Raw genomic sequence first — 23,605 nt, 5'->3', positions numbered from 1 at the left:
ATCCCACTCCTGACACCAATTTGTTATGTCTCTGTTTGTTTGTTAATTTTCCGTAAATTCGTTCTGACGAAACTTTAGCAACACAAGTCCTTTCTTAAATAAAACTGGTTTATTCTTTCTGAATGTAACTTTGCGATATACTTAATTTCAACAGTCACTCTATAATTCTCAACGAATGTCTCACGTGCTCGACTTCAACAATACTCAGTTCAATTACACACTCTCTGACTGCAGTTCAATTACTCATTACCTCTGTTATCCTGTCACGTTGTGAATGTCTTATATATACAAGACTAACACATATCTAGTAAATGCTAGGGCATTCCTGAAGGAACAGGATATTTCTAGAAAGAGGTGGCGTGATACTAGTCACATGACCTCGCTGATGCAACAATACATTGTTTAGAATGTTAAACTATGGGTACACTGGGGTAATGCTGCTAGAAACAAAAATCTTTGAAATATATTCTAATGTTATCTTACCATTAAGTCCAGTGGAGATACAAGGGAAGGCCTGTAAAGGGAAAAAAAAAAGATTAAACTTATGAGATTTCTTAACCATTTTTCAACTAGCTAAGTTGACTTACTTTACAGTCTTACAAAATATAGCAGTATTAAAACACAAATAACTGTAATTAATTGAATGAAACTTTATAATATTCCTCAAAACTCTTTGATTTATTTTTAATGTTTTGGTAAAAGTTACAGCATTCCTTATTCTCCTGTAATTAGTAGATTTAGTAGAGTACAAATGTACAAAGAAGATCAATATAAAATGCTCCCTCTTGAGGAACACTTCCATGATTGATGTTTTAAGATGAACCAGGTGGTCCAAGGTGGAAAGCTGTCTACGAAAACCATATTGGGTGGGTGAGAGGAGGTTGTTTGATTCCAGGAATAAAACAAGATGAGCATTAACCATCGTCTCCAAAACCTTACAGAGACAGCTAATCAAAGCAATAGGACAATAATTAGAAGGAATCTTGGGATCCGTCCCAGGCTTACAAAAAGGGATGAAAATAGCCTTGCACAATGCATCTGGAAAACAATCCTTCTGCCAAATTAAGTCGAAAACAACTAGAAGAAGAGCAAAAGAGGTGGGAGACAGATGAGCAGCATCTTCTAATGAAAATAATCAGGTCCCCTTGAGGTACTTCTGGACTAATGTTGAGCAATTTGAAGTTTTACCAGCATAATTGGACAATCATAGTCATGGAGATTGTCTGCTTGAATCAAAAGTGGTAATCTTTCAGTCCATGACTTGAAGGCCAAGAAGGCAGGGGAAGATATGGAAGGGCTGGAAAGGTGAGGAAAGCACTTCCCAAGAGTGTCAGCAATGCCCTGAACATCAACAGCTTCCTGGCAATTTGGGAGCAAGATCAAAAGAGAATGGGAAGCATACTTCCCACTGACTTTCTAAATCCTGTCCCAGATGACCTTGGAACTGGTGGTAGAGGTGATGCTGATAGTGAACTTAATCAAGATTCCTTCTGGCTTTGACATCTGACCTGCTGGGCATAGGCATGAGCCTACTGAAAAGCAACACTGTTGTTAAGAGTGAGAGATCTTCAAAAGATATCTCAAGCCCATTCCTGAGCCTTTCACACCTGCTGACAATCATGTGTCCACCATAAAAGAGGATACTATGGGAAACATATCAAGGTTTTTGGGATCATACAAACAAATGCTTCAACAATACAATCAGTGCCTGCCTCCACACAGACAGTAATAGTGGGAAGACTAATGACAGCAGGATCAAGTTCAGAGAGAGTGGTGAAATAGAGTCAGTCAGCTTGTTCTAACTTCTCCCGTAGTACACGAGCTGGGTGGCATTTACTGTCAGTCAGCACCACCTTAGAGGGGATTGTGTTCATTAAAGTCTTCCAAGATGAAGAAGGGAGATGGCAACTGTTTAGTAAGATCATCAAGGTCTGCTGGATCATAATTCATTCCTGGTGACAGGCAGAGAAAACAAACTGGGATAGTACGACCCATGAAGACATGCCTCCAGTGACATGTTGAGTGGCACAGACATGGACTCATCAATTATGCAACTTGTCATTCCTATACAAGGAAAACTGCTGAAAAGTGACAGCATCAGCAGGTCTGAGAAATGTTTCCTGTAAAAAAAAGACACATGGACTCATCAATTATGCAACTTGTCATTCCTATACAAGGAAAACTGCTGAAAAGTGACAGCATCAGCAGGTCTGAGAAATGTTTCCTGTAAAAAAAAGACACATGGGATGATAGGAATCGATCAAGGCCTTAATGTCATCTAAATTAGAATGTAAACCTCGATAATTCCATTGTATGAAAGTGGCCATTTTTATTTAGCAGAAGAACTGGGTGAAGACACTTTTTGTTTCTGACCACAACATTTTCGTTTAGTAAAAAGAAGCCTGTCAACCTCTATGGTTGGGCAGATCTTTGTCATGTCAGAAGAAGGAGATTCTAGTGATTGAGTGTGTAACCAAAGGATAAGGGCCTGAGCATTCAATGGAGGCTACAGTGAGGACAGAGACAAGAGCAGACAAGGACCTGTCAACTGATGTTTCCATGGATGGCAAAAGACATGGTGAGAGAAAGAGTCTGTCGAAGAAATGAAGGATCTGTCTACACCCCCTACTGTTAAAGTAGATGGAGTAAAGCAGCATATGTCAGAGGTGGAAGAGGGAACAGCAGCTTATGTGCCTCAGGTATAAAATGTTGTTTCCTGTTCTCAAATGCAGTGCCTCTTTTTTCTCCACCCATTTAAGGTAAGAAAAAAAGTATGAGGTGATGGAAATCATTACAATCAATGCAGTGTGGTTCCAATTAACAGTCACAGCTGTTGTGGCCTTTGCCACCATAATGAGCACACATCAAAGAACTAAAACAAGAAGTGTCCGAACCACTAGCATTGGTAATATCTAAGAAAATTTGAAACATGGGGCCGTACATTACAGTTAAGATAACCTGCCTTAATAGTGACAGGCAGAACATTTGTAGACCACATTATTCCATCTTTTCAAATGGAGATATGCTGGACAGCTGAGAAACATTGGCTGGAGAAACCAGTGAGAATCTCTGACTCAGGGATGTTAAATACATCTCTCTCTATAATCACTCCTGTTGAGGAATTCAAAGTAGCATGGGGAGTAACCTTGATAGACATATCCCCAATGAACTTTGCCTTCAAAAGGAGTTTGCTATAACATAACATAACTTTTTTGGGACAACATGGGATCTATTGGACCATCTCAGCTGTTCCACACTCTAAACCAAACTAAAGCTGTTAATAAATAAATTTAAGAAGAAAAATTAAAGCTAGCTCTTATCATTTATATACTTATCAAGCTTTCTCTTAAGCTCACTTAAATGTACTGCTTCCACAACATCCGAAGGCCAATCACCCTGTCAGAAAAATAGAGCTGAAGATGACTCCTACCTTGCTAAAATTTATATTTGTGTCCCCTAGTCCTACTATTCACACTGTCAGTATGGAAAGAGATGATGCATGAACTTTATATCAATTTCCTTCACAATCTTAAACACCTCAATTAGATCCCCCTAACTCTTCTTTTTTCAAGAGAGAACAATTTGAGAATTTCAACCTCTTCTCATACGACAACCTCTGCATCCCAGGCACCATTCTAGTAACCCTTCTCTGAACCCTTTCCAACAATTCAATGTCCTTCCTAAGATAAGGAGCCCAAGACTGAACACAATATTCCTAACCAATGACCTAACATTATAATTATGTTCTCTTTAGACTTGTATTCAATATTTCTGTATATACAACCTAAAATCCTATTTGTCTTTCCACTAGCAACAACACACTGCTTGGATGGGTTTAGAGACTGGTCAACTATTACACCAAGATCTCTTTCTTTCATGACACTGTTAAGATTATTCCCATCCAAATTATACTATGATGCAGTGTAGATGTTTAAACCAAGATGTTCCTAGATATTAGCTTCTTGAGAGACTTAGGAGAACCAGTAAGTCCCTCCAATCCATTAATAAAAAGGGGAGCCATTTATCCCAGAGGTTTCTCAAACAAAGAATGAAGAATGAGAAAATGCACACTTATTAGCTTCTTGAGAGACTTAGGAGAACCAGCAAGTCCCTCCAATCCATTCTGAATGAAAAAGAGAGACATTTATCCCAAAGGTTTCTCAAACAAAGAATGAAGAATGAGAAAATGAGGTACAGCTACAGTAGGTAATGGTGACTGTGAAACAGTCTTCCATTTGGGGCATTTTCCAATAACCGTTTTTTTTGTATTTTATTTTAGTTATCTGTTTTTAGATTATCTATGAGAAAAGAAAAGATTTCAGTACCCACTGACCTCACCCACCATGGAGTCTTACAAGGGAATGCACTATACTACCAAAAAAGGACAGAACACTCATGCCAGGGTTTTGTGTGTACTATACCCTCACACCAGTACCAGACTTAATATCCACAACATCTACATCTAGTTTTGGTACTTAGTAATAGGACCAGCTAACTGACTATTGGGGAGGGTGTACCCCAAGGCCATCCATCTACAAGAATTCAAGGATAAAATGGTGCATTGAGGTGCCCCTGATACCACTCAACCACCAGGATCCTTTCCTCCCCTTCACAGGCAACCACGCACAGCAAACACTTGGGTGGATGTTTGGATCCAAGAGAAGATACACTGTACAGAGAAAACCTTCCCCGACAGGTCCACTCACCACAACATACATACATATACACACACACACATATATATATATATAGATCATATTTATTAAAATACTTAGATATCTAATGTCTCCACATCATTCCAGCTCCTTTAAAACATTTTAAAGCCAGTTATACTCAAAACAATAGATATTTCAACATATATATTATTTAACTTGTAAATTTAGTACTAAGTCAGCCCTAGATGAAGATAACAATAATTCTGGCCATTCTTTATGTTAAAAATGACAAATTTAATTTGTCATACACATAAAAAATATCATTCAACCAACAGTAAATATTGTAATTTAAGAACTTTGAAGATTTTTTTAAAATGTATAAAAGATTTTGCTTGTAAAAATTTAAACATACATATATTTTTGAACACAACAAACAATTGTCTATCATTCTTTTTTTTTAATGTTTTGCCAAATAGATATATATTTTTAAAAAGCTTCAAGTCATGGGTTTACAATCTTAAATGCTTCCCATTCAACATGTAGAAAAGTTAACAATGAAATGTAACTAATAAATACAGTTGTGTTAAAGATACATTTCAAAGGTAACACCACAGTTATCTTATAATAAAATTCAGTGTTGCATGTACATGAGGCATTCATGATGCTTGTAAATAGGAATTTTGGGTAGTAGGAGAGATAGAGTGAATACATTTATATTTTTGTACCATTTTAGTAACAAAGTAATAACTTACTATACTTTTAAGTTTATTTTCTAATAACCGATCTAATGACTTGAGGTAACTGCTACAAAGTTTATGAGAGTCTTCAATATTTGGCCCGACTGCATGAATTATATCTATATTTGAAGAGAAACAGTAATGACAGAACAGTGTCAATAAAAGTCAGATATCAATATAGGATCATAATATGGATTTACACAAACACACACGCACATATATTTATATTGATTTTTTCCTTGTAAATTTTGTTTTTTCATTCATACCCTTTCAGTCACTGTTTCAGATATCATTCATGTATATATATATGTGTGTGTGTGTGTGTTTGTGTATATATATAATATACAAAATGCAGCATTAATTTTATCAATGAGAATGCTTACAAATGGATTTTAAATCTAGCTAATGACAACATGCAAATCACTAAGCATGAATAGTACAAGATGAAGAGTCAATATGTCTAGCATAAAGAAAAAATATATAACTATTTTTGAGATGATAATTACAAATAGAAATTAGTCAAACTTATGGGATAACTCAATACTGCCTTGATGAAAAATAAAGTATTTGTAAATTTTGAAAAATTTTCATATAAAGGTAGACTATCCAAATCCTTTATTTCTAAAAAAGATAATTTTGTCAGTAAGTAATAATTACAGTGCTAAGATCTCTTCTATGTTCATTTAAATGTTTATAAACAAGAAGTTAAGGTGTGGTGCTTATATGCTTGTAAAAAACAAATATTTGCTGCATAGAATTCACATTCCTACCCTTAATTAACTTCAATGCTCTTTTAACTACTGCCTACCAGTTGTTTTGTTCAGGTTTTTATTTCTTAATATTCTTATTTTTTTCCAGATTTAACTAACAAGGCTTTGATGAAAACATTTTGGTTTATGCTAAAATTGTTCACATATCTTGCTGCATAAATAATATACACTGTAATTCTATAATCACAGTTGTATGATAATATCATTTTATTATTAGAGACATGTGTTATGTTATAAGTTATGTGTTAACACAGTTTGGCAGAATAACTGGAGGTACAAACTGTAGAAGATATAACACTCCCATGTAAGGCAAATTCTTATTAACTACTAAGTAAGCTGTAAGGGGATGGGGAAGGAAAAAGTAACCAGTAAAACATTTTTTTATGATTTGATTAGTTTTGAACTCTTTTTATGTGGAATGACAAAACACTGTTCAGAGTCTTTGAATAATGCATAACTCAACTGTTGGGCCATTTTGTTAAATAAATAACAAAGACAACATTCATGGACTAAGACTAAACTTATTGTCTTTCCATTTTAGTTTACTAGATTAACACAGTGACTAAATTAGGACATCTAACTAGGATTGTGAACTTGACTAAGACTATGACTAAAATTTAAAATGAAGACTCATTTAACACTGATATACTGAATTACATGAAGATGGTTGTTGAAAATCTGACGAAAGGAGGTGAATGATATAAAAAAACAATGTGAAAGAAAAACCACACTCATATATGTTAATATATACAAGTTTTTGGGTATCACTTTTTAAACAATCTTCTGATATTGAAGCACAATCACCTTATAACAGGGCATAATTTCTCCTTTCTTTAGTGTTTCATTCAAACAAGATTGAGTTATGAACTTAAATAAAATAACCACATTTTTGTATAGTTTACACTCAAAGGTTTCAAATTAATTTTTAAAGCTTTGTTCTCATAAAAAAAAGGTAATAAATGAAAAAATCAACCTTATAATTATAAAACCTTTAAGAGACAAAGTATATATCTTACACTTTGCAGGTAACATGTAACCTCCTGTAATTTTGGCATCACCAGTGTTACATCCTCCTAAAGCAATACATTCTTCTAGCAGGTCAGAATTAGCTGCTTTAAGTATGACATCACAAACTACAGCCAATAATGGAAATATGACAAATGTTTTACCCACACAAATAAACTTCAAAAATGGAAAATACATAATATCTACACAATAAAAAAAGTTTGAGGTGAAAAATCAATAAATGATAAAATACATTTATTTTTTACAGTAGTCTGTATTCGATGACGAGGAACCCACTTTGAGACTAATAATGGCTGGAGATGGCTTGAATGGGTAATGAAGAAAAACTTTAATATAGTTTAAAGTTTTTCTTCATTACCCATTCAAGCCGTCTCCAGCCATTAGTAGTCTGTATTGTTTTTTCAAGGAAATGTGGCTATAGATGTAAAATAATTTTAGTAAGCAAAACAAGTAAATTGGTTTAGAAATGTCTTAATCAACTTGTTTTAAGAACATGACAAAAGTACAGAAGGAAAAATAGAAATTGCAGAGATTTTTTTCTACCAGGATTAAAAAAATAATAATAATGTTACAGGGTAGATTGTCAGCTTATTATTATTCTGAAAATTATTTTCTTCTGACAAACTTAAATAACATTAATTGTAATTCAAGTGATTTTCTGTGTATATTTTTGTAACTTATTATAAAACTGAGATTTTCATTAAGCTTATGTGCATACAGACCAAAAGGCCAGCTAGTTTATAGATTCCTAAGTTTCAGGTATCTGCCTCTAATTTTCAACTACTTAGCAAAGAGGGAAGGCAGCCAACCAGCAGCAAATGCTGTCATAATGGCTTTAGTTGGATCTTTGGACTGAATATATATTGACTGTCACTTTTATTACATACCCACAGCTAAAACTGCAGAATATATTCATAAATGGCATTATATCTCTTGCCTCAAAACTTGCAGGGACTCTTCAACCCTTCACAAAGTCTGGTATGCTAACTATTAGGCCACACACAGCACTTTGTAATCAAATGTGAGAGATTTGGGCCAATTAGTCTCATTGTTTGAATGTGGTATAGTGTACAAGTAGACCTACACAGAATTTTTCTTGAATATGAGCAATATTTGTAGATGTAAATTATTTAAAACATTTGGTTATATAAAAGCTACCAAATGTTTTAGATAAGAATTTTAGTTATAGTAAATACTTTTTAAGTTATTAACAGCATCTGCCCAGTTATCCAGAGATAATTATTAAGATATTGCCAGCATTACAAAAGATAGGCTTAATAAACTGGCTTATTTTTTTTTAAAACAACAACCTGTATCATAGAAATGTACTGTGGTGATATTAACTTGATGTCTGTAAAAACAATATCAAAACTGAGTAAAGATAAATTTTCAATACTTCTGAATTATGATACTTCTTGCTTATGATACTTTATTATAATAGAATCAGTTAATAATACAATAACATTTTGAAATATATCGATGACATAATACATAGGAGGAAGGTGAACTATGAACCCAAACTCTGCTGGATAAAGGATCAGTTATACAAGTCAGTGTTTCACTATTATTCTGTTTGTTATAAAGAATATAGAAAATGTATGTAATACCTCCTCCTAATCCTCCTCTCAGATTTTTGTTGGCAGAATTTACGATAGCATCAACTTCAAGAGAAGTAATATCACCAAAAAACAAAGAAACCTTTCTATTCAAATCATTCTGGATAGGACCAAAGTCATCATCTGATGAAAAAAGAAAAACAAATTAAATAACTATAAAGTTCTGGTGAATATGAAAAGTGTAAAGGTTTGATGTTTTGGACTGTAACTATAGTGGATTCTCAGTTTCAGCACACTTCCATTTGTAGAAACAAAGTGTAGTATATCTTATTCAGGTTAGATATGAAAAGGAAATATAAATCGGTTAAATAAAGTGGGTACAGTTAGTAGAAAAAGTTACAAAATTTGAATAAGGTTAATGTCTTATATAATAATTGTGGTACAGCAGCAAATAAATATAAAGTGTGGTTAAAAATAATTTGGTAAAACTTTTTACTGATTACATCTAGATTATTTGGTCAATTTAAGAAAGAACTAAATTGAAACAGATAAAATGGTCACTTTTTTGTCTTTTAATATATGTAAAAAGTCTTTCTTGAATTCTTAGGTTAGATCAATAAGTTAAACTAAAGTAAAAAAAAAATTAATAGAAAAAAGAAAACCATATCTTATCTAACATAAACTATGAGTGTGTATGTAATGTTTTAAATCTCAATGTTTCAATTAAGGTTTCAAATTTAACTACTCTATTGGAAAAAATAGATTTAATTTGTGTTATTAAATTAACTTACTGTAATATGTATTGCATAGATTAACAATAAGAAATTAAAATAGTTAGAATTACATAGTTAAAACATCTTTTTCTAATTACATTACTTCTGGGATATGACCAACCTAAGTCTATATCAGTTTTGAAAAAGATAAATCATATAATACTCCTACCATTGGATTAACAATTGAACTTCTGAGAAGAAAAGAAAAAAGTAAACACAATTGCACTGGGAAATGAGAAATAGTATACAATGAAGTTGTGCATTGGTTTTCTTTGATAGGCACAAGAAGCCGAACATGTTTTCACAATGTAAGTTTGTAAATTTACTACTGTTCCACCAGGGGACTTATCTAATAAGCTACCAATAATGTATTGTAATGAAAATATACATGCATGAATAACAGACAGTACTTGTATATTATATTTACATTTTAAACACTATAGTTTATTTCCCAAAGTAAATTTCTGAAAAATTATCATATATATATATATTGTGCAAAGTACAAACATTTGTGCAAGCACTGTCATTCCATACTTCTATTTGTTTAAAGCCAGATAGACTTTGTTTCATTTGTTTACTAAATTGTGGAAGCATGTGAAATATGTGAATAATTAGCAATTAAATTTAAACCAATTGCCTCAGAATAGACTTAGTATTACACACAGTTCATTTGATTTGGATGTGTTGTTGGCACATTACAAATGTCTTTCTCTTGCTCTTTTCTTGTAGGACCTTTTATTATGGAGGTCACTGTTAGATTTTCAAAGTTTATCTCAGATAATCCTTCATTGGCTTATGTGTAGGCAAAAGGCAAAAACCTTATAAGACTTGGAACTATAAGTGTGCAATTGTATTCAATTTACCATGTTTGTTTTTCTTAAAGATTGGAAATAGAGAAAGAGATACCATAGGTATCTACAAATGAAACTGACTTAGTCTTACGAGGCTAAAATTAATAGAAGTTGTGTGTATATGTGTAATGTAATAAGTGCATAATGATATTGTAATATATGTAATGATTATGTGTCAAGAGATGCTTGCATCTGAAGGACGAAATGATGATAACTTAATTCCTCACTGTTTTCAAGTGGTTTTCTGAGAAAATTATTGACATTGTGAGAAACTTAAGTGAATTATATATTGAAAATTCAGACTTTCTTCTGATAACTTTTTAACAACTTTAATCTTTTTATCTTAAAGAAGATCAAATCTTTAAGAATTAATTCAATGAAGATGGAAGCAACAAATTTGCAAATATTTCATAATAATATCTTAAAAACAAATTATTTTTTTATAAAATTTTACTTTTGGATTTCTTTGTGATACAAATTTAGTTTCGAAAAGTATACCTGAAATTATATATTTAGACTTTTTTAGAAAGATAAAGGTATGATTTGCTTATGTTATTTTTAATAAACTTTAAACTTTATAAAATTAAGAGTCCAGAATTCCATTACACCTTGATGATTTTTCTTAATGAAACTCTAATGTCCAATATTTTAAAGAGTATCACTACTGAAAAATAATGCTTTTGTATTTCTCAAACCATCTCTTACTTAGGTTTAAACAAATTCTGCTATTTCTGCAACCATTTGTACTTCTGTATTAGATTACCTTTCCATTATGCTACTCATAATTCTGGGATTATATGTACTTACTATTGTTCTTCTGTAGGTATTTAACTCTGTAGTAATCATGCCAAGTTGGAATATCAATCAATGTAATATACTTGGAACATCTATAGATGGCCCTTTTTTCTTTCAATCTCATTTTCAAATATTTTTCTGAAAAATTGAAAACCATCATAAAAGCACGATATTATTAGCAATATCTACCACTGTAATCTCAGAGAAATATAAAACCTAAAATAACTAACATAAAGCAGTGAAGACAAAACAGATTTGAAGGTCTTTTTTTTTTCTTATACAATCTATGAAAGTTAAAATTTTCCAACACTGAAAATGTATTTCCTATAACTACTCACTTAATCCCAGCTAATCTCACACGTTTCAATGTAATATTGCTGCATTGTTGAATGCAAACGAGATGCAACAACCCTCCACGAATAGGTGTGCAACACTGACTCCAAGTGCAGCTGGCTCTCTCTATAATAATTGTTCAGTTATCACATCGAGATTAGGCAATAAAGTAAAATGCACTGAAAGTTGGGAGGAAGGGTGGAGATGAGCATCTATTGGAAATACATATTTACTGTTAAAAAATGTTAACTTCTGATACAATACATAACTTCTTATCACATATAGCTAGAATACTATGTTGAAGTGGTGGAGAGGCTGGGAAGCACTCAAAGGATGCACATAAATGCACCACCCTACACCTTGGAACAGTATAGAGGCACACCTGTTGGAAACCACACCTTGTCTGTACAAGGGTACACTCTTTGCCCAGAGAGGAGGGGAAGGGAAGTGTTGAAAGAATGGGCAGAATATACAAGCATAGAACCTGCATCAGGTTTATGGAAGTGCTATACGTGTACTGTGGCTAGGGTATGTCAAACTGTACATGTTGGGTCATCTTCAGTCTGAAACCAGGCAGCACCGGCAACTTGGCTTCAGGGCTGAAGTAGAAGTAGGGTCCCTACCATCTTCACTTCAACCCCAGTGAGGCAGAACGGATACTTAACATCCAAACTGCAACTAAGTGAGGATTTATATTGGGTGGTCCTGAGCCAATCCAATACTAGACCACCTGGGAACCTGACATCTAAGCAGCAGAAGGAGAAAAAGCCAGCCAGAGGGGTGAACTATATTATATAGACAGAATGCCACCACCCTATTTTCTAGTGAGTGGAATTGGTCAACTCAGGAGGCAGCCTCCATGGTCCACTACCTCTTCAGCTAGGAACTGGTAAGTGGCAAGGCCTCCCATGCTTCACTAGAATTAAAAAGGGTGGATAAAAGTGCATTGAGGAGCCTGGAGGAGTGCATCATCATAAGACAGTGCAATGGGTGATCATGAAAACCCTATTTTTCAAAGTAGGCCAGCATTAGGTTTTAAACTAGGCATTGAGGATGATGGGCAGGGATTCCCTGCCTGCTTTACTCATGATAGCCAGTTTGGATCAGGTCTTATTTAGGATAATGAGCACCATGAGGATATCTTGAGCTGTCTTTCAGGACACACCATCTTATGGTTGAGTGCTATATCAGGCTAGGATGGCCCTGAACTGTGCGGATTTTGTATAAGTATACTTTGACAGGCAATATTTGCCACTGAGTGGAATCTTGGGATGTGATGACCCTAGAAAAACATTATAAAAAAAAAGAAAATCCCAGTCACAGATGGTATAAGATGTGAAGAATAGCGACTGGAGGTAGTTCATAGCCCAACAAAGAATAAATAGCCAAACCAGTGGGAGGGATCATCCAAATGCAGTCCAAATAGGTTTTAAGTGAGAGATAGTATACGGAACAGGAAGCCAAAGGGTCAATGGAAGGAATGGCAAGGGCATGGATAACAAAATTAAGGTCACAGTTAGAAAGGTGGGGAGGGTAAAGGAAGTGAAAGGAATGTAAGAGCACAGTAAGAATTGGGGAAGGAAAAATGTAATAGAAATGGGAAAACTGGAAATTAGTAGTGAGAACCACTGAGTAACTAGCAATAGTTGAGACAGATAAGCCCTGGTCAAAACACCAGGTGAAAATCTTAGATAGATGGGGAACAGAAGGATGAAAAGGAGGAAAAAATGATGCAGTGTCCAATGGCAAAAATATGCCTTTTCTGCTGAAACCCCAAAACACTGGGACAGGAGGAAGGCTACATGCAAAGAGAGTTCAGAATGTTATGCAAGTGACCAGACAAATGAAACTGGAGGAACAACATGGCAGAAAGAAAGAGAGAACTATGAGAATGAAGAAGAAGAGGTATGAGAAGAGAAGAGGAAGGGGGCATCAAAAGGCTCAACAGAGGAAACCACAACTGAGACAGCTACAAGGGCATCACCAAAAGGACCTGAAGTGGAGTGTCCTAAATGAGGGAGATAACACAAGGGAGGAGACAAGTAGACAGTACGCATAAAGGAAGTGGTTAGACCATTCCTAAAATACATCTGCTGCTAGTGTTGATGGATGTGAAACAGGAGACCAGAATAGGAAAAACCTGGCATTGTCATAAGGCATCAATGTGAGTGGTGCCCAGATGAGAGCAAAACCATTGAAAAACACAAGGATTGAGGAACCACCCAGTGGGAAATATATTTTTGGGTCTTGAGAGATGATCTGTGACAAGATTCAGGACACCTGAAACATGATAGGCCAGAAGGTAGACTTGTAAAGAATGGGCCCAGAAGAAGAAGAGGTTGAGAAACAGAGAGAGTGTGACCGAATGCTCCCTGGCAATTGACATAGGATGCTACATTTAAGTTGTCCAAATACATTATTACCATACAGTCTCATACAACTAGAAGAAAATGATCCATGGCCCAAAGAACTGCTAAAAGTTCCAAAAATTTGATATGAAGGATAAATTCCTTCAGATTTTATTAATCCAAAGTATCGAAAGAGTCAATACAAGTGCCCCACCTCATCAGGAAGCATCAGCAAAAATATGAAGATCCAGACATAAGGGAAGAAGAGGTACATCCTCAGTAGTATTGTTCCTGTCAAGCCACCAGGTGAAATCGTCATACAGGAAAGGAGGAAGATGGATAAGGGAAAACAAGGGATCATGAGAGAGGTTCCACATATTCATGCAGAGTCTATTGAAAAAATGCATGTGAGCACATCCCCAGGGAATAAGGAGTTCCATGGAAGCCAAGTTCACACAAGAAGATAAGGTGAGAACAGAGCTGTGGAAACCAGACTTTCCATGACCAACAAAGAAGTGGAGAATGTTGAGCCCTGCTAAGCTGGGAATCAAAGTGAACCAGATATTGAGTGGGTGTGATATGAGACTTCTTCAGCTTGATTAGCAACCAAGACAAGCTGGCTTCCTAAGGAGAAGAGTGGTCAGAGAAGTCATTTTGGGATGAAGCTAAAAGAAGCAATTTGTCTATGACTGAAAGTAAAGTCTGGATGTTGGAGAGATGGGAATGTGAAGAAAAAAAAAGACCATCAGAAGGTGAAAAAACTCACCATGGAAACAGAGGAAGGTTGAGAAATTGATGGAAATGTGACAGAATGATGACCAGATGCCAAATATACAAGGAAATGAAAAACAGATGGAGATATATTCTGGAGAAGGGGGTGAGAAACACTTTAGATAGCATCCTAGGCTAAAAGGACTGACACTGTTTTGGAGAGATGCCAGTGGGAGACAAGATCTGATCCCCTGTAGAAGGAAAATAATTGGCAGATGGAGAAAAGGGACAAGGAGAGGAAAAATGATGGGTAAGGCCAATAGATAGAACCTGTAGCCTCTAGAAGTTGGCTGCACAAGGAATCCATAGGGCCATAAATCAAGCTAAACAGGTCTCACTGTTCCTAAGCCTAGAGGATAGTCACCAACAACACTGTCATTGCTGAAACCAGTGGATGATAGAAGAACAGAGAATGGAAAGGAGTCAGGAGGGTGGGAGCCAGCAACTGGAAGAGAAGGAGTTTCAAAAAGGTGGGACACAAAGGTAGTCAAGGAAAAATCTTGGTACGTGGCCACAGCCTGTGACTACAAAGAATCAGGTATTCCCCAAAAACCTATTGATAGAAAACATTAGCCAGAAAAGGGTTCCCAAGATAAGCAGGAACTAAATGTATTTGAGCAAGAAGGGCATCCCTCCTCAGAAAATACCAGCAACAGAGTTATCAAGTGAGAAGGGACAATGCCAAAGAAGAAAAATGCATCAACAAAGAAAAAAGAATGGAAAGAGTTTCCATTAAAAACTCCTCAGGGGAACTGTGAATTGCTTCCAAATGGAGATGGAAGGATGAAAGATAATTTAAAAAGGCAATGAAGGTAAGGTAAAAGTGTGAAAACTGAGCTAAAGAAAGAATAACAGAAGACAATGGATCAGAAACCCAAGACTGAAAAGAGTGAGAGTGCAAATTTTGGGAGTGAGAAATTTGGCTTGTTTTGAAATTTGCACAAAGCTACATGAGGGATATTTTTACTAATTGTCCTTAATTTAGCAATGATAGACCAGAGGGAAGGCAGCTAGTCAATACCACCTACTGCCAACTCTTGGGCTACTCTTTTACCAACAAATGGTGGGATTGATTATCACATTATAACACCTCCACAGCGGAAACGGAAAGCATGTTCGGTCGATGAAAATTTGAACACGCAGCGTGCAGATTGCAAGTCGAGTGCCTGATCCACCAAACCCTGTCAGACCTGAGTATGGGAAAAGACTGCCAAAAATTGGCACTTCATGGACAGGAATTATATGAAGAGAGAAGTCCTTGTCAAGCCCTGAAAAAGGTCCAAGCAATATGCAAGATTCCACTACCCACCACACGATGGCTGTCACATCATCTGACAGACAAAGAAGCACCCAATGCCATTTTGGTAGTTAGTCTAGAGTGAACAAAAGTCCTGATGTTCAACCTTAGAGATTGTGGAAATGACCATCTCTGTGTAATTCATTTTGTGAAAAATAAGAGCCACAAAGTCTGCAGAGATAGAATTGTTTGAAATTAAAAATAAAAAATATTTCCACAAAAGTTGGTTTTGTACGTACTTCAACAAAATTTTGATGTTGAAAAATCTCACACAAGTGAAAAAAAGATGTCTGAACACGAGTGCCAAATAGAGAAGTGATGATTGAACAATCAGTATAGAGAGAGCAAACTATATTTGGAGATGGTGTTGCACTCCTATTGGTTGAGGGTTTTTCACATGCTCATTTGCATGCAACAATGCAGCAATATCACATGGAAGGTTACGTATCATATCCAAATAATTAATGTTAGAAATATATACATACATATTATTTTTCCTCATCAGGGCTTGTCCACCCTATTCAGCACCTTGCTTAAAACTAATGCTAGGCTAATATGATGAAAATAAAACAAATGTGGTGAAATTATGGACGAAAGTAAACCTTACAACTCTCTCTCCTTACTGATCATGCCTATTTATAGTTATAAGTAAATATTTTTGGCAAAAATTTAAAAATTAGCTTCATTTTGTTGTCAGTAATACAATTCCGGCAGTGCCAATTAATAGCTTATACAGTGCCTAGTTGAATCTGTGCATAAAGTATCTGAAGATTTCCATATAGCCATTAACTTCACTGCACATATTCTCTGATCATGCAAAATATGTTATTAGTGACATTTTGAGCATGTCCTACAAGTATTAAATAAAAACCCAAATGTAAATAGACTTGCCTGATTTCAGCAACATTTAAAGCACTTGAAAGTTTCTTCAGTAATATTTCTATTTACCACAATAGTTCCTTTTCAAAATGTAATATTCAATGTAGACTTAGACAGTTACATATTGTGGATGTTCACAAACAAATATAGCTAAATGAAATAATTGCTGACTAAAAAATTAGGATAAATTGGTTTTACTAAGGAAAAAAAAGGAGGCAAGGACAACTGAAAATTGTCGGAGTGGGGTGTGGTCTGGTGAGTCTAAGGTTGAATGGGATGGTATCTACAGGGCTCTCAAAAATATGCTGACAAGAGTAGATCAAACTTTACTCATGTTAGTGCCATCCCTGACCAGTCATGTGATACTAGAGATGCTACTGGTGGATGATGTCTGCCAGTAAATGAAAAGGTGGTCATGATATGATAAGTCTACTAGTGAGTTAGAAGTAAGTTGAGAAAAGATAGCCCACTGTGCAGCTTTACACTAAAAACAAACAAATGAAGTAGTGAAAATGGTGATCCACTAGGCAGTGATGAATCTCTCTGTGATGAGAGGTATGCTACCAGTATGACCACCAGTCAAATAGAAGGGTGTTGTATCTCCAGAACTATTGGTTCCACACTGAAACTATATAGTTCTTTTAAAACGATTATTTGATAAAACATATTGGCAATGCAGGTTAGTAGGTTAAGGCTGTGATGCAGCCAATGCTGAAATCAGTTGCTGCTGGTATATTCGTGAAAACAGTTTTGTTCTTGCAGTGATTCATGCAGGACTTTCATGACTCTCAGGATACTTTATGTGTACCTGTGTTCATGTGTACACTTCCCTTTCTTACTACAAAATAAGTGAAAATAAAATTAGCCATGGATAAGTAGATCATAAAAAAAAAAGTTAAGTTAAATCTGATGTTGAAAGGTCTGCATCAAGTTCATGTTCGGTACCCATAAGTGAAGAAATATTCATGAACACGTAAACACACTGATGAAAACATTGAAAAACCAACCTCCAATGCCTCTTTACCTAATTGTGACATGACTGATGTCCCTAAGTGTTGGTCCTCTGATCAGTTTAAAGAAAAATTATGTGAATATGAGAGGTTTTACACAAGATGAGGTAAATTTGGTTGTTGTGTGTATAAGAATATTTCAATGTTGGGTGCTGACAAAACACAAGGCTTATTTTTATGCTGTGAATGGCAAGATGGCAGTGTGGAAACTACTGGTGAAACAACACAGAAACAACAACAGTTAAGGAATAAAATATTCAAACTAGAACAACACTGCACACAAAAAAAAGCACAAGAAATTACATATGCAGCTTCTAAAACAGCATTGGAAAATATGGTAGCCAAACAGAAATACTCGTGCTTAGAATCCACTTGTCATGTATTTCGAACTGTTTACAGTATTTGCAAAGCTGGATATCCATTTACTGACTCGCCCAATCTTGTAGATCTTCAAGTGCTCAATGGAATTGATATGGGACGTGTTTTACAAAATGACCATTTTTGTGCAAACATTAGTGTTCATCTTGCTAATGCTATGAGAGAGAATGTAGTGACTGAAATAGTAATAAAAAAACTCAAGATTGGTATAATGATTGACAAATCATCATCAATACATAAAAAACAGCTTTAATTATTTGCATCAGAGTGCAGTTTCCAGAAGAAGAAGCATGTTTTTAGATCTTGTTGAAGTTGAAATAACTACTGCTGCAGAAATTGTATCAGCTCTATTGATAAGACTGAATAATCTTGGCTTTATAAAAAAAAAAAGTACTTATCTTCTCAATAGATGTTGTTTGCTTGTGATGGTTAGGCAGAAAAGCTGGTGTTGTAACCAAATTGTTAGAAATGTTTCTGCATCTGACTGTGTGGCACTGTGCAAATCATCATATAGAACTTGCAATGTCTGAAGTTGTGGGGGAACTGTCAGAACTGTGCCATATGAAAATCTTCTTTGATAAACTATACAGCTTATATAGTGCATCACCCAAAAACTGCAATGAACTAAAAAATTGGGTAGCTTCTTTGAATGTGCAGTTGCTAAAAGTTGGGTGTATTTTCAGATTGCAGTGGGTGGTATCTAGTACTTGCTCTGTAAGGGCTATATTGTGTGATTTTTCTGCATTGTTTAGACACTTTGAAGCTACTGAGAATGACCTTAAACGTAACTCATCAGAAAGAGCTCAATACTGAGGCCTGAAAGAATGTATAATTGATGTTTTCTTTGTAACCAATATGGATTTAATGTTAGATGCACTCACAGAGTTGGAAGATTTGTTGCTCAAACTACAAAAACGATCGGTGATGTTATCAAAAGCATACAAACTAATTGATCAAAAGCATTGAGTATTTCAATCTATGATCAAAAACCCAGGACAATATCTAACGACAGCACAGGATGTGGCAAATACACTGGATTTTTGTGGTGTAACTCTGCACCTTCCACAAAGGGTCAAGCCCATTGATCACCAGGCATTTTATATATTGCTCATGGACAAACTTGCTAGAAGGATGTTTGCATCAGGATCATCAGCTTCCCATTCTACTAAAGAAATCTATAAAAACTGCAACAGTGTTAAATATAAGGAAATGAGAAAGCACTTAGAGATGTTAGATCCTGCAAAAAGGCCCACTGATCCTGACATTTGCTTTGGTGATAAAGCCGTTCACTGCTTGAGTTAATTATTTATTGAGTAATTATTTTAAAGGTTAGACAATGTATTTGCAAGTTCTTGATTTTTTTAATACATATTCCATGTCACTCATTGAGTTTTGCAATTTTGCTAATAAAATACTTGTTTTAACTTTCATGAATTTGAAAACAAAAATTTGAATGTGAAAAAGAGCTTCCAAACTTTGAATTATGAAACACTATAGTCATATGTAAAAGCTGCTTCATGGAAGCCATAACTAAAAACATTAAATAAACTAATATTGCCACCCTTTCAATGCATCATTTCCATATTGTTTAAAGTGATGTAATCAGTAATACCATCACAAGATATGATGTACAGGTTAGAAGAGTCATGCATCTTGATTAAGAATTCCAAACAAAGAAAAACGCTATCACCATTTTATGTACGAGCATACCCCCACTTCTGAGTTCCCATTTCAAGCACTGCCTGTAAGGATATTTAAGTATTTTATGGATCATTCAAATTGAATAGATTGGCACTACAATATCCTTTGCTGGATGATTATGATATTGACTGAAGGTGACAGCCAACAAACAATGTCAGGAAACAAATATCACAAGGTGATACCATATACTGGACAAAGAAAGCTAGTTTACATACTAATATTGAGCATGCCATCCTGGTTCAGTTTTTCACTAGAAGATCTACAAGGAGGACCTGCTTTTTTTTTGTAGATCAGTATGCTTATTTCAATAGCAATCAATCTTGAGAGAAAGAAAAACTAGATACAGTCTAGTAGAAAAAGACTGTACAGATATATGCATAGGTATGCTTTATTTGTGCAATACTGATTTTGTTCAATCTCTTAAAGCTGTCAACACTGTTTATTCCACACTTTAAAAAAAATCATTCTAACCATCTTATACAGAAACTCTGCTAATTCCTGGGTGAACCTGCTATTATCTTTAAGTCTCTTCAAGGGTGTAGGAACTAGGGATGCTGAGGGTCTAGCAGCACCCCCTAGCTTGACGTGGTTCCTATCATCTATACAGAGGTTTTGATGTTACTCATTGGTTTTCAACACCCACATTACAGAAATTGTTCCAGTGTCAATGTGTCTAACTATCTCATATTTGTAGGGAAGTCAGATTGTCTGAGAATATCAAAGAACTACCCATTACAGTTATTTTAGATCACATGAAAAGCAAGGTGACTAAGAGTCATTCAGTTAACTACAGTGACCACAAATTGAAAAATATTTTATATTTTTAAAACCCAAATTATATTTAGCCTTTTAATATCATTATACGTATCCAACAAAGTTTTAAAGGAATTCAAACAAATGGCACGTAACACATTATTAGGCAAACCATTTCCCAATATTATAAATAACTGAAAAAATTATTTTTATGAAACAATAACTGTATAATCTAAGTTTCCAGATCTTAACCATATATTACTCCTAGTACTCACATTTATATTTAAAACCTTTTCATCAGGCACTAAAATAAAAAAACTGCCTCAACTTCTAACAATTTTGAAAACATGAATCAAGTTTTCCTCTCAAATCTAGTTTGGCTTTGATCTCTTTAAACATGTTGGTATTCTATCTGTAGAAAGAGGACCAAAATTGCACATTGTAGTTTAAGCGGTGGGTGCAAGCCTATGGAAAGTGATTTAACTATCAAGAGATGTTTTATCATCACCTATTTTCCAGCATCTGAAGAATGCTTATGTAATGATTACTGATCCCAAAAGGATACATGAATTACAAGAGAGTAACACATGATATTCCCCATAATCCCTCAAATGCAGGACACTTTGCTAAACCTTGAGCCCATCCCCTTTAAATGTGGTTCACCACTGTGTCACCAGTCTTGCACAAAGCTCAATGACTTTACTTAGAATTCCTATGAATAACACTAAGAACCATTTTCTCTTTTATTCTTAACCAAACACTCAGTAGAAACTTAGAGATCTTTAAAAATCAAAATCACAACTAAATCAGTCTCCTTTTTCTACAAAACCAATGCTCCCCTAACTCAATAAGTATTTTTTAAATCCACACACTTCAAGTACTGATTTTACACTTTTCATTATTAAAGCTAATCTTCCATATTCTGGCCCATTCACAGACTGTCAAGGTCCTTTTTTTGTGTAAAAGAATGATTTCCGACAGAATTAAAGTATCACCATGCACTTCATGTAAATACATTACAATCAATTTTTTTGCTTTTAAACATAAAACCATTTTTCTACCCATTTCTTAATATTTTTTAAGAGGCCCATTATAAAGGTAACTCTAAAGGTCAACATAAAAAACATCATCTTAGATGCTTCCATTAATAGTAAAGGAGTCTATAAAATATAAAATCTTAATAAACACTTATAATTGAGTCTAAATTTTCCAATTGTTTTTGAAAATACTCCTGACAACACTTTCTTACAAAAGTAGGTTGGCTTCATAAGTTAGCCCAGGAAGTCAAGTTGACCAGGCTTTCACTGAATGAATTTATAAACAGGCCAATAATAAGACTGGCCTGGTGAAGAGCAGCTAGTAAATATTATGATTAAAGTCTGAATAATACTTAGTGTACTGTTGGTCAAGGTCCAATAGCAATTAAAAGTTATAATTAAGAAACAGCATTCAGTCACAAATGCACTGGCACTTTAGAAAATTCTGATTTGTCAAATGGCTAGCCTGCTATGGTATTTCAACACTTTTTTAACAACAAAAGTGAAAGTAATCAATCTATAGCTTCTACAAACCACAGCATCTTCAATTTTTTTAAGAAAATTCCATGTTCTTACAAACTATTACATTACTATCAAATGTTTATGTTATAACTATAAGCCTTTCCTATTCTTTTATTAATATGTTCTCTAAAAATATATTAAGCTTACATCCTTCTAAGACAACATCTTCAATTAACTTAGTCTTGGTACAACCAATTACAAAGGCTAATTCTCCTACATAAATGTACTTTTAAAATTTAAGGGCACTGTCTCACAAGTCGTCAATACCAAGTCATGTTCCAGCTTTCATTCCGAAGTTCCCATTTTGGAAAAATATATAATATTAAGGATATGATTATAAACTAAAGGCTTTATAGTATAAGGTCTATTTCTAAACACAGAGGCTTTACCTTTAAGTTTAAGAGAAGTCTCCCTTCACTCGCAACCATTTGTGCTGCCTTGAACCAACACTCTTTTAGTCTTAATTAAAAGAAAGTGGAGCTTCAGCACATGCTGTAGTAAGACTGGCATTTCTCAACCTTTTCCAAATTACTATTGAGCCTACTAGTACTAGCATAGTAGCAATACTACTTAAACTTTTATATTAAGCCTAATGATAGGCCTAAACAAGACGAAAATAAAACAGCATCTTTTAATTTTTACCTTTCTTGGATAACTCTTCAGTTCTTCCAGGCATCATGCGCAAAATTTCTTATTTATTAGTAATTTATAAGTCTATTGTAGGATTGCATCAGAACCTGCAAACACAAAGCTTTAAATTTGACTTGGCCTAACAGCAATACTAATACTAATGGTTACCTTAGGCCTAACGGTAATTTAACTATGTTGTATTAATTAGGCTTAAGCAATATTATTATTTATTAATACTAATAAATAATTAAAGTCTGTAAAGGAAATATTTGACAGTTAATGTTATATTTTAGAATTTTGAAAGTGATATAACTTTTCCTTTCACTTTAAATTTAATTTAAGAAAGTGTCCAAACTAGATAAATCATGGCATTCGAATTATATCAACTTTGAAGGCCATAAAATCATGATATGCAGTAACGATGTTCCCTATAAACAATAAATAAATGCAATTTTATTCAACGAAGATCGATTCTACCATTATAGTGTCAAATAATAATAATGGAAAACAGAAACAAACCCTATTAATTAAGTCAGCTACATTGCTAACAGTGACTAAGACTTGCTAATTAATAACCAATTTAGCAAGTTTTGTCCAAAATAAACTATTAGTGTGTGTGTATGTATGTGTGTATATACGTATATGTATATATATATATATATATTATTATTATTAAGCAATTTTTAATGTTTTAATTTATATGTTAGCCAGATGGTGATGGAAGTATTAATGATGGTGTTAAATTAGGCTTAGTATTGTTACGCCTCCAGTCGTTAGTTGATT

At 34.5% G+C, this 23,605-nt stretch overlaps 1 protein-coding gene across 1 annotated transcript; it reads right to left on the bottom strand.

Annotated features, from left to right (window-relative positions):
* Positions 1–483: 483 nt before the first annotated feature.
* Positions 484–23,090, bottom strand: LOC106475659 (O-acetyl-ADP-ribose deacetylase MACROD1-like; the record flags this gene model as incomplete). Its single annotated transcript, XM_013936338.2, has 6 exons — positions 22,835–23,090; positions 11,176–11,301; positions 8,796–8,927; positions 7,179–7,295; positions 5,408–5,511; positions 484–514 (listed from the first exon to the last, which is right to left on the bottom strand). Coding segments are annotated over exons 1-6 (547 nt in total), but the record flags the coding sequence as incomplete, so codon positions are not given.
* Positions 23,091–23,605: the final 515 nt, after the last annotated feature.

Source organism: Limulus polyphemus, unplaced genomic scaffold (genome assembly GCF_000517525.1).
Source record: "Limulus polyphemus unplaced genomic scaffold, Limulus_polyphemus-2.1.2 Scaffold8946, whole genome shotgun sequence".
NCBI classification, from domain to species: domain Eukaryota; kingdom Metazoa; phylum Arthropoda; class Merostomata; order Xiphosura; family Limulidae; genus Limulus; species Limulus polyphemus.
The sequence above is the reverse complement of the archived record's forward strand: the minus strand, read 5'-3'. Positions and strand labels throughout refer to the sequence as shown.